This window comes from Montipora capricornis, chromosome 11 (genome assembly GCF_036669925.1).
Source record: "Montipora capricornis isolate CH-2021 chromosome 11, ASM3666992v2, whole genome shotgun sequence".
NCBI lineage: Eukaryota > Metazoa > Cnidaria > Anthozoa > Scleractinia > Acroporidae > Montipora > Montipora capricornis.
The window spans coordinates 34,618,283-34,631,213 of NC_090893.1; the positions used below are offsets into that span (position 1 = coordinate 34,618,283).

The 12,931-nt window shown below is 38.7% G+C and overlaps 1 protein-coding gene across 1 annotated transcript in view; it reads left to right on the plus strand.

Moving 5' to 3' along the window:
• Positions 1-3,872: 3,872 nt before the first annotated feature.
• Positions 3,873-12,931, plus strand: part of LOC138023415 (uncharacterized) — a 21,451-nt gene continuing 12,392 nt past the window's right edge. The window contains exons 1-3 of the mRNA XM_068870419.1: positions 3,873-3,978; positions 6,079-6,259; positions 7,798-8,697. Of these exons, the coding sequence (XP_068726520.1) occupies positions 6,091-6,259; positions 7,798-8,697 (1,069 nt within the window). The 5' untranslated portion in view covers positions 3,873-3,978; positions 6,079-6,090. The remainder of the gene's footprint in view (positions 3,979-6,078; positions 6,260-7,797; positions 8,698-12,931) is intronic.

Consider the following 12,931-nt stretch of genomic DNA (forward strand, 5'->3'; position numbering starts at 1 on the left):
AGTGGTTCAAAGAGTAGTCGATCCTAAAGTGTGTTAATATTTATCTCAGTTCCTTGGGGATTACTCTGGAACAGCAACCTTGCCGCTTCTACATTGGGTAACTAATAATCTTCGATTACGACCTTCGGATGTTTTACCTTTGAGTTCATGGAAGTTACAACGGGTAATATATTTTACTAGGTTCAGGGATTCTTTAGTCGAAATTCTCGAAAACTTTTCGGGGTTGAAAATCCATTCGTGAGACTGCCATCCACTTGTTATGGAAAGGTGATCTTTGAACATCTTCTCAATTAAGATAACAAAAAACAAATTGACCGTGAAGTTTGATGACTAAATATAGAGGGATTGTGATATCTCCAAAACGCCCGAAAGTTTCGGAACTTTTTTGAAACGTGCCCAAGGAGACATTCGTCCGTCAGACTCTGATGACTCAAACGTCGAACGGGTATTCTTTTCATTATTAGAATGGAAATATAATAAGTTTTTTATTTAACCGCGGCGGGCTCCAGGATTTCATCAAGGGGGCCTTAATAATTGTACCCGAAGGAGAAGAACCTTCCAAGGGGCCTTGAGAAGGAGAATGGCATTGGAATCTACGACCTCGGAAACGTGATTTTCAAACAATCTCTTATTGAAATCACTATAAATTTTAGGTAACATTGGTATGATAGCAGGTAAAATCGGGTCTTAGACAAAACCATTTTTCTTGATGATTTGATAACCTAAATTAAGACACTGAACTATAGACCTACCACATAAATCTCTTCCATCAATAAGCTTGAAGAAAAAGTAAACCTACATCAAACAAAAAATGAGTTTCAGAACAGTTAATAATCTACAATGGCGATATATATGTCTTTCCGGTCAGTTCGGTCTTTTATATTACCACATGAAACGAAAACTGCTTGCGGTTAGCATGGTGATTACAGCCTGAATCACCAGTTGCGAGATATTTCCGATTCCTTCGAAAGCAAGCTACTTGCCGTTTTTGACAGATTAGGTGTCCTCTGCAAAGAGTACCGGTGCGCTAATATTGTTAAGCTGAACGAGTAGTGTGAACGTTAATTTTGAAGCCTGCGTTTTACCGATTTTTTATTTTATTTATTTTTTCCTAAAGTAAGTGATTAATAAGCAGTAAAAATGATAAAGAAAAAACAGTGTTGGACAGGATTCGAAGGTACGACCGAGCGATTGCGCGGCAGCTGCACTTGCAACCTCGTTCCCAGGGCGTCTTTGTCGATGAGGAGACCCTGAGAACGAGGATGCTGCACTTGCTCTGTAAACTGAGCAATCAAGGGAGCTGGGAGCTGGTTAGTCCTCCGTGTTGTTAGGCTCCATTATTTCGAAAGCCTTTTTTGCATTGAAAATGGCGGAAGCGAGCTCAGTGTTTGATAAATAAAGCTGACGAACAGTGAGATTGTTTTTTTTTTCATGGGGCTTCATTGGCGGATCTGGCTCATAATCGTAAGGCATTATCATTTTGTAATGTTGATAGCATTCATTTGACATTTTACTAATTTTGAGGTCGATTTTCACCAGTTTCCTAGTAATTCTCTATAGAATAGTAAAAACCTTGATTACATCGAGGAATTTACTAGTTCTTCATGCCCTCAAATTTTCCATACTGAATTAACCAGTTCTCGATTGTCAGAACTGATTTTTGTGGATGAAATATACGCTTTTAAAAGCAAAGACAAGGTTTTTAAATTCACATATGCAAAAACCTTATCTTTCTGTTAAAGTGAAATATTGTGATCTGTTTGCGAGGGCGACAAGTTGTCAGAAGTGTTCCCTCTTTCGATTGGACAAAAGCTTTACTAGTGTTGAGAAACACTTAAAAACTTTTGTCTCTTGAGCACAAATGGACTTCATCTGTTTCGTCTTAACAGCTGCAAAGTCAGGTTTTGTTAAATAGAGTAAACATGTCTATCTTCGTAATTTCTCTCGGTATAGCTTTACGGCCTGAATAAATCATGCGTAATTCTCCTTTGATAAGTCGACAATTGAATAATGTTCGGTGTTAAAAGATAGTGTCATTATTTGCTTCAAAGACTATTCCGTGCTTTGATTTGTTGGCTGACCTCTTGTTCCTTTCTTCGGTCTAAAAGTGAACGGTTTTTCAGATATTTGAGGCAATATAACTAAAACACACGGGCGATATTGTTTTCTGTTTGCTGGAGGGAACCAAGAGCAGGGTAAATTGTGTTTGTACTGCTATCTGTCTTTTCACAATGTATTTGAAAGCATAAAAAAAAATGTTCTTTTTCTTCAACGTAAACAGGATAGAATTTTTTTTTTCATATCTGCCATGCCATGTTTTAAAGCAACTGATTTCACAATTAGTATTATTTACTATATTTTGCGTTGCGCTGGCTGTTGGCCCTAACCCTTGGTCGCCTCCAATTTTAGCAAAGATTTTTTGTGCTACACCTACAGGTGATTGGATGTAGCCCTGTCTCCATTTTCTTAAAGTGAGTTTTCATTACATCTTGCCAAATAGAACAAGATCTAGTTGAAATGATGTAGGAGGTGGTGATGTACTTCTCTCAAAGAGGTTCCTTTTGGCCTTCAATCGCCCTTGGTATACCGCAAAAATATCAAGTTTGTGTTTATTTCCTACCACAAAGAAACGACTTTTTTCTCAATTTAGGGGTTTGTTGTTTGAAATGCTTACAGCAATTACATTTAGGGTTAGAGGGTACTGTGTTCCTATAATTCTCATGTTTGAAGACAATATATGCAAAGAATGCAAAGAATGCAAAGTTATCCTGCGTTTTATTTGAAACGGATAAGGCAGCGTGTACACTGTTGTCGCCGTATGACCTTAAAAGAAGGTGAACCTTAGCTTTCTGAGAGCTTGGCAAAACTTCAAGAGCATCCAAACGGTAAAGCACTTATTATATCTGGTATTTGGCACTCAGTGAACCCGGGATCTCCGGATCATCTTAAGGCAAGCACTCTAACCATTGTGTCGCACTTCCTCCTGACGTACAAAGCACGTAAATGAGTACACTCAAGGCTACGAGAAATTTGTCGTGGCACATGTGTGGAAATCTTAAAACGGATTGGGATTCGAAATCGTTCTGTGCAATTTCATGTCGCAGGCGTAATTTCAGCGTAAGAAACCTTTTTCCCGATAAAATGTTAAAAAAAATGAGACCGTTTGCGTCGGCGTATGCATTACTATTAGACTTGACACTTTTGACTGGAAAAAGCCACCTTTTAGGCAAGGTTCACCGTGATAGTCGTGTAAACTTTTTAACAATGTCCGGCTTCTGCACGATCTCTTTCTTGAGTGTGTTGAATTCAACTTAAAACGTCCTTGAAAACAGGATTTTATTGCGCTTGAATGAAATACGGAATTAACTGCATGGTTTGTTTCTCCCACAGCCTGGATGGATGTAAGACTAAGAAAGTGCCGGTAATGAAGAAAACCACTGAAAGCTTGACACAAACTTGCGTATAATACAAAATCATCTGAGAACCGTTTGGAAGAAAGGTTTCAGGACAGGGAAATCGGTATACGTGATAAGAAACCTCTCGGAATAAGGCCGGGGACAAACATACTTGACCTAAAAAGGATGTTTAGTTGAGGATATATTAATTTTTCTTTTGGTGCTTCTTATGTGGCAAAAGATAATTTTTGGGCTCTTTGTTCGTAGTAGGCATTGATCACGTAGCGTTCTGGTCGGTCACGTTCAGCATTTCAATATCATCGTTGGCATACAAAATATGAAGATTTTAAAGTTAATAAGATGTTAGCGTCTGCAGTTGTTTACTTTGCCCCGATCCCGTCAAATTCGAACAGTTTTTATTGGTCTGAGTAACATTTAATTCTTGAAGCCCTTTTTTCCTTCCGAATACAGCAATTAAAAAGACTGCATGGCTAGTAATACATTAAAGGGAAATGGCGGGCTGCCTTCAACAAGGTCAAACGCGATAGTTATGTGAAGCCAGATCAAAGAAATTGCTGGAGAGGTATTATATTAGCGACGTTTAAGGCATTGATGAGTTTTGTAAAATGTTAAAGGTGGCGGATCGCCCAACCGATGGAATAACCAACAGACAAATTGAATCATATTAAGGCCCTTGGTTGACCATGGTGTAAGAGACGTATTTTCAGGAACAAATACTTACAGTTGCTAAACATTTAGGTAATCCAATCCATGAAGTCTTGAAAAGGTCTTCCTCGCATTTACTCATCTGGTTTGCGCACCATAATATCTTTTTGCCAGGAGTAATTAACCTCTTACTAACCGAGCGCGAGGGCCGTACGTACATACATCTTAAGTTTAGGTTTCACGAGTAACCGTCGTTTTTTTTGGATATTTTGCGAGTCGTAAAAATACGAGCAATGAGCAATGAGCATCGAATAAGAGATTTATTAATCCACTACAAAAAAGTTGTTATTTTGCTACAATTTTATTTGGTAAGAGTGTCTTGAAAAAAATACATCATCTGTCCTTCAGGGCGCGTAAGAACGATGTAAACACACAAAACGTTAGCCAAAGATCTTTATTTGATTGGATAAACAAAATGATTCCTCCGGCTTTGCAACGTGTTGAAAACGACTTCTTTCATTGAAAAACTCTCGTTCCGTCCGTATTTGCTCTGTTCTAAACCGGTCAAACCGGGACGCTACAGTGTATTACCGTCTCCGATGGCATATTTTGCGCGTTCTCTTGACCAAATATGGTAAAATGGCGCAATAGTGGAATAGTAATGGGGAATATTGTCCCGAGGTGGTGGCAGTACAAACTGAGCGCAGCGAGGTTAGTACAAAAACGACCGAGGGCCAATATTTCCCTGTACAGTCCCGAGAAAGTGACGTTAGTAAGTTGTTTATCATATGGCATCGTTTCTTTGAGCAATCGCACACTTCTCCGCTTCGTGAATGTTCGTAATCAAAACTAAATTCCGCTTGCTATAATTGTACAGTTGTGCGTAAAAAAGTATATTCGCCTTGTAAAAACTATATGTGTTGATGTGTTTCGCTCAACTTGAATTTCGCGGGAGAGAAATGGTCCTTACTATAAAATCCCGACCGAGAACCAACCAATCAGAGTACTCCATTTAGCCTGAGGATTTCTTGCCATATACGGTAATAAGGGTGCTTAATTTGCTGCCCTAGTTCTCCTTTGTCAATCTCGGTCTCAAAAGGTAGTTCGTGAAACGAGGTGCCATTTATTTGCGAAAAATACCTGGTCTAGTATACATATTTTTCTATTCAAGAAAACTCAAAATAAACTATTATGCACTGAATCCGGTCGTCCTTTATTAATTACAAGATAACTAAAACCTCGGTTAGCTCTAGCTACGTGCGCTTTGTTCATAATTGTTGTAGAATCCTTTGATGAGGTAACTAAATTGTTGTTGTTGATACAGTAGAAACTATGGCTGCTAGATTCGGGATCTTTTGAGAATTTCACTCACAATCCCTCTTTATTTTATGTTTTTTATTTACTCTATGCCACGGAAGAGAAACATTTATCGATTTTTACATTCATATCACGGCAAAATCTTTACCGCGATGTTAATGAAGTTTACTCTGATATCATTGTATTGTTATCAGTTGCGTGGATTAATTAAACCTAGGGAGAAATTTAGCAGATTCTATCTGAGTCTCAGAAGCAATTGATGAAAATGAACTGTTATCGTTATACCAACTGTGTAAATGGTAAAATTGTAGTGTGATTAAGCCAAAAGCGTTTCACACGGGGAAACTTTGACTTGGAGAGTCATTAAAAGGGAACCGCAAACGTAGCATTCTGCAATAGCGCACGAATTCTCTGGTATTGAGTCCTGTTGCACAGTGAAGCACGTTTGAATATACGCACAGAGATGAAGTGGATAAAATGACATACCATGTCAGTAAAATAACCATTTAGTTTGATCGAATTTCCAACGAGCAAAAGGCAGAGGTAAGCTTACAAAAGGTAAGCTTGGCCGCATTTTTTAATTTCAAACAAGTTATGAAAGTTGATTCACCTACTATCACCTCCAACATCATTGATACTACCTTAAGGCCAAACGGATTTCTCTCCCATTCTCACTTTTCTATTTTCATTATTTTTAAAGGTGGTAGTACTCATGGTTTACAACAGAGATATCACTCAAACGCTGTTCTTTGCAGCTGTTGCCATATTATCTTTCACTGGAAACCTCTTCTTCGTTGTTCTTTTTCTACGTAATAAACTTCTGCTGAAAAAGGCATACCACGTGATATTGCTTATCCTAGCTTGTACTGATATGATGACAGGTGGGTTGTTTTGAAAGTTTACTGGTTTGTGGCGATTGCAGAATATTGGTCAAGTACTGCTTTAATAGTATTATTTAAAAAAGGAGAGCCCGCAACAGCAATACATTTGAAGAAATGGTATTTTTTGCGATGCAGAGACTAGAAGGCTCCTTAGAGCAGATTTACACGGTACGACTTTTGGAGCATCTGTCTAGGTGGAAGTGGAGAATGGTTGGCATTGGACACCATCCACCAAAACCACCCTGGAAGAGAGAGACTGAGGTTGAATTCAAAAACACTTCGTGACGCCTTGTACAAAGTACTTCGTGTCAAACCACCTTTACATTAACATTTAGAATATCTGTACAGAAAGTAACCCAAACATTCATAAAAGCTAACCTTAGATCTAATTAGGACTAAAGAAAAGTTTTTAGGCCTAAGGTTAGTTTTTATGAATGTTTGGGATACTTTCTGTATAGATATTCTAGATGTTAATTCTAAATGTTAATGTGAAGGTGGCTTGACACGAAGTACTATGTACAAGGCGTCACGAAGTGTGTTTGAGTTCAACCTCACTCTCTCTCTCTGCCAGGGTGGTTTTGGTGGATGGAATCTAATGCCGACCGTGGAGAATGAAAGCAAGATTGCGGGCGAGAATAACAAACATGTAATTTGGGTCCTTCTACTCTCCTTACTAGCTTTAATAATTTCCTTTTCATCTTCCTCCTGGCAGTCTCTCAACGCATTCGGCTCACAGCTAGGAAGATCCTAGCACTAGGGCCAAGTACGACCTCTTGCACGTAAATGGAATACAGAAAACATATTGCGCTAGGATGATCCGCCTTCTAGGATCACCGTGAAAAGCAATAAAAAAAGAGAGGCACACGCACGGCAACATGGAATCTATTTGTTTTATATAATAAAGTGAGAACCAATCAAAATGCGTGCATTATTGAGCGAGAATTGGCGAGTAGGTCTTACAATGTAACAAGATGAAGTGATTTGGAAAAACATTAAACTATAACTGAAGAGTTGGGACAAAATATTTCTTAAAAACCTCTCATGATAAAAATGTTTTGTAAAGACGAAGACGAAGACGAAGACGAAGACGTCGATAATAATAGTAATAAGAACAATCGGTGATTAAAAATGGTTTAATCTTAGAAAAAGGAGAAGAAAAAGAAAAGAAAAATTAATACACAAAAACAATCGTACTTATGGAATTAGTCTGGATTTTTAAATAAGGCTTTAGATTTCCTTATGAACATGCATGTTTCTTACATTACCCATTGTTCTTAGTATTATTTATAAACTGTAACTTACAAACACTCTTTGCCTTCATAATGACGTTTGCTAAAAACGTCGAAACCTCGTCGTTTTTGGCAAACGTTTTAACCCTAAAATGTTTTAAAGATTTATTTTGCCGCAAGCTTTTATATTTAAAGTTCATGCAATCATCGCACTGCAGTATTGCTTTAAATTTGTTTCAAATGTCATCTGCGTTTTCCAATGATTGATTGGATGTTTTACGTTATTCTTTATATCCAATTTTATTTCAGGAATTGTTCTTGTCCTCACTCCTGGTTACATTATTGGCGAGCAGGCAATATTTACCACGAAGAACGTTGGATGCGCTGTCTTTTGCTACATAATAGCAAACCAATATCTTGTCTTCACTCTCGGAATCGTCTCTTTGTACACCGTCACTCTTCTTGCATTTGAGCGTTGGTTTGCTGTGTTTCGCCCCTTGCGATACAGGACAAAATTTGGATCTCAAAACGTGAGAAAGTATCTACTTTTTGTGTGGCTTAGTTCATTTGCTGTAAACAGCACGCACATCATAGAAACGAAGTTCCTATTTCGAGGCGAGAATACTACACAACACCGCGGCTGCGTCTTTAAGCAAATTGCTGGCAAAGAAGTCAGGGTTGTGATCGGAATTTTAGAGATCTGTATCAAATTCATCGCACCTGTTATTATATTGTTAACGACTTTCATTCACCTTTATCATTTTATGAAAAATTCAACCGAGGGCGCACCCTCCCGTCAAACTCACGTTGCGGTTACTCGTGTGACAAAAATGGCTGCTCTGACGTCATTAGTTATGGTACTGTGCTGGTTTCCAAACCAGTTGTACTATTTACTTTTTAAACTCAATATTGTTCAGCTGAACACCTCGTGGCATCGAGCTACTGTCATTTTATGTATGTTTAACTCTTGTTTGAATCCCTGCATTTTTCTCGTGAGTAACAAGCTTTACCGACAGAAAGCAAAAGAACTGCTTATATGCTGCGGCAGGTTGATGACAAAGCAAGATATGACATTAACCGACTTGAGGCATGCTTCTCGTCAAACGGTAGGCATTCTTGGAGTTTTTAAGACTCGTTCGATGTCGATTTACAGAGAGCATGGTCAAGAGATGATCAGTAAAGCAGTGAAAAGGTTTCCTGAACTGATTAAATCATAACGTTTTTCAATTTCTTAATTTTTTTGATATGTATCGAAATTTGGTTGGTTTATTTTAGGGAGTTTTATAAAGGGCTGACCTCTGGACTTCCTTTTTGACAGCCCGTTTAAACAGTTTCAAAATTTGCTTCAACATGCATTCAACACTGTGTTAAGCGACCTTAACCAAATCTTCGGTGTGTTTGAACAGGTTTTCCAACATCGTTAAAAGCGTAAAAAATGTTGAAAGCTTGTTGAAAGCGTGTTTAATCAAGTTTAAATCGGTTTAAACTTTCATTCAACATCGATTCAACCAGATATTTAAGTTTCCTTTGTTGAAGCCCTTTGAACACGGGACACTGAAAAACGCAGACTGCAGACTGTTTGTAAAATGAAAATTCGGTTAGCCTAATTAGGCCTAAATAACATTCAGGTTAGCCTGATTACGGTTAGCTTTCAATAATAGTGAGGGTAACGCCATATTTTACCCCTGGTCTGCACAGTCTGCACAGTCTGCAGTCTGCGTTTTGGCGTGACCGTTTGAACACTGTGTTTAACAATGTAAAACACACGCAGGCTCAAATCAGGCCGAAAAATCAAAATGGCGTAGTTTATCTGGACGAAAGAGTCTGGTTTCTAGTTCTCAGTTCCTCGCAATCAAATTTCACGAAAGCGTTGGTTCTTTTGTTGGCGCAATGTTGGATCCATTTGAACGGCCTCCACGCAACGTTGTTTTTGCGTCCAACATTTGCCCAACTTTTGTTGAACGAATATTGGTCAAATGTTGAAACCGTTTAAAGAGACCTTAAGCTTTATCTGATTTTTGCTTTTAGTTTGTTAGATGGTTCTGATATTGCATCATGAAGGAAGTGTGTGTATGTATTTATGAATGAATAAATTAGTTTACCCGCAGAATGCCTCTCCAAATAATAACATAATATTAAAAATCACGTTAATCCTCGCATTCACTATAGTTTTATAAATTAAATTCCCATTTTAAGTAGCACGTGGATCATTGTATCCCCAATTTGCATGAGTTTCTGGTCGAAGATGATTAACCGCATAATCAAACATCCCCCATAATGCCACTCTCGTACTTGGCTCCTATAGTTTGTAAGCCTTTTGGAAAGTCCTTTGATTACCATTTACAGGTGTGGTCTCAGATAAAGTGTTTTTGGCTGAGCTGTATTCGTGTCCCACGAAGCAGCGATTCTCTTCTTTCACGTCAAGGAAAACGATCTATGGCCGCTTGCTAACTAGGAAACTGCAGATTAGCGACTACCCGGAAGCCTTAGAAAATGTAAGCAGTTGTTGTTGACAATGGTTAAAATTCGTTACAGGGATCGTTATCTCGCGGGGAAAATTGAGAATTACCTGACGCTTCCACGCTCTTTTGCTAAATCTTTTCAGTCTTTTCTTTCAATTACCCTTTTAAATGGTTATCTTATACCCTTAAGGAGTTTTTAAACAACGAAAAGAAATTGTCACTGCGTTCCGTCGTTGTGGTTTGAAACAATCGGCGTGATATGTGAGTTCTGGGCGTTGGCCCTAGTGATGGGCACAAAGAAGGACAGAGGAAAACTCTCTCTAAGAGTTACATGGGAATATATTGAGCACTTTAAGTTACATACTTATAGATATTTCTGCTTAAATAGAAGTTCTATTCTAGGCGTCAGCCAACGTTTGAGAAGAACAGTACCCCTTTCTTTGCTATTTGTAATTAACTTGTCGTGATTTGTTGAAAAACATTGTTATAATTTGTGACAAAAATTGATGTCGTTATTTATAATGATCCTCGTCGTGAGATGCGATAACAATGTATCACTGCACCAGAAATGAATACCGTTGAACTAGATTTGCGCGCTTTACGGTCCTCTACTGCATAGCCAAAACCTACAATGAGAGGGCCGGTGACGTAATTTACCATTGTGACAGTGGGAAACCCAGGCGACTGGGAGGTCGAGAGAAGACTCGAAACCAACTTTAAGGACGGTGCCTACTATTGTTATTGCACATACGTTACTCGCATCTCGAGATACTCGGATTTCCTATCAGCGGTGCCTATTAATACAGGGATATTTTTGCGCGTTCCAAGCTATGCGGAGAAAACAGACCTTTGCAAGTTCTCTTGGTATCCAAAAAGAAAGTTAGGGGTAACCATGCATTTTTCAGAGATAATTAAGCTTCAATGTGGAAATAAACGAAATACATTGCTTTGTATTTTAAAGCTTTTCACAAATATTGTTCATTAATTATCTTCGAAAAATGCTTCGTTTACCCCCAGTTTTCTTTGTGGATTTTAATAACACTTGTTAAACGGCGCAATGAATTACCGTCCTCAAGTGGACTTTTTATTCTTTGCTTTTTACACATACAACTAATAAGTCGCACTCCAGACTATCATCATTTTTGTAGCTGAAACGAGCCAGAATTTACCTAGACCAATCACAATGGACTTCCAGACTCTGCAAGTGCACTTCAGACCCTGAGAAATTTTGCTTACGGTCACTGCTTCGTGTGTTGGGCATTTAAAATCGCTGACTTAAATTCTTATCAAAGAGAAACTGAAGGGTATAAATTCCATGCTTTGGCTTAGATGTTTGCGGCTCTTCACAGAATGAGTACGGTAGAATTCGTATGGTTGAAACATTTTGCTCCCGTGCTATTCAAACCTATTTGTGGCGTTCGCTTGGGATTGATATCATATGTTACATTTCTTGACTCACGGGAGTGCAAATGCATACGCCACCGAGGAAACAAAATTTTTGTTCCTGAGGAATATTTTGGAAAGGCTTGGTTTCTTTGATGATTCATCCAAAGAAGTTGACGCATTTACGCTCCCAGGGGAGCAATCCACACAGCGCCGATTGGTTCCTATGTAACCCGCACGTGATTTCTAGGTGACAGTTACTTAACAAAGGGAAATGAATGTGTGGCTCGTTTCAGCAGACGCTCGTGGGGGACGAAGCCCTAAGAGTGTCTGCGTGAGAGGCTATTGGCTAGGACGCTTGCCTTGAGACCCGGGGATCCCGGGTTCAAGACACGTTCTGGCCACTGGTTGAATTTGTTCCCAGTTGTCCCTGGTTCAACTTCTCAGCTGCACTTGTAAATAGCCAACCGGTTTGCTTCCAGCCAGTTGGAATTCTTAACAGTTTTTGTTGAATGTCCTGTTTTGCCGTGATTGTATTTCATTGGCCCTGAAAAGCCCGTATGGGGAGTGGTCAATTAATTATGTATGTATTGTATTTTCAAGCCCTATTACAGTTGATTTCTAAAATTCCGAATAGCAATTTACACATGGGATTGAGAATGGTCACTCGTGCAAGCCAAATCTTATTTAAGAATCGTCTGAAAAAATTACCCTGATCTGTGAAAGTGCCGTTACATAGACCCAGCATAGGAGTTGTAGGCTCCTGGCGCTGGCAAAAATACCGCTGACAAACTATACCAGTGACAATAGACGGCCCCTTGAGATTATTGAGCTTTCTTTGAAATGTTTTTACAATGTCTGTAGATTGAGGGAACAATGATAGCTTTTTGTCCAAAAAACGAAAAATCAAACATATTTCATTAAATTTTAGCTCAAGGTTTGTGATATAACAGACGCGAGTAAAGATGAGGACTAACGACAGTTTGTAAATCAAAATTTTGTAAAATAGTATGTGTTATTTTCTTCTTCTTCGTTTTTATGGCTTGCTTTGGAGTTCCAGTTACAGCAAATACCAAGAACTGCACAGTTGTACTAATTTTTGTCTGTCTGTATAATCTCTATGAACGCGGAATTTTCGGGATCACTAACGGTGCGAACAGGAATGCTTGTAATCTCGTTGTTTGATTGGCTAATTTGCCGTTGTCGACACGATAACTCTGCTCGCGCCATGTCCGCGTCAATGTTTCACACAATTGTGATAGCCAATCAGGAACGTTTATTTTGAAAAATATACCAATCAGATTGCGAAAAAGCTATTGACAACGGTTTCCCTTTGTTTGTGTCATAATCTTGGTCACTCTCTGAAATAAACATGTTCTTTGACGTTGAATATAGTCCACGACAGTTTGACCACTGTCATGGTTGTCGATAAGATTACAGACAACGCTGAACCACGTTCGATTTGTTAAGCTTAAGCGTTTTTCGGCTCTCGTCTTAAATTTCAGATGTCAGTGTAAAACTCACAGATGTTTTACAGTGCGACGAGGAAAGCCGTGAGCACCTAAAATATGTCAGGAATGCTTATTGTTTTTAAGCCA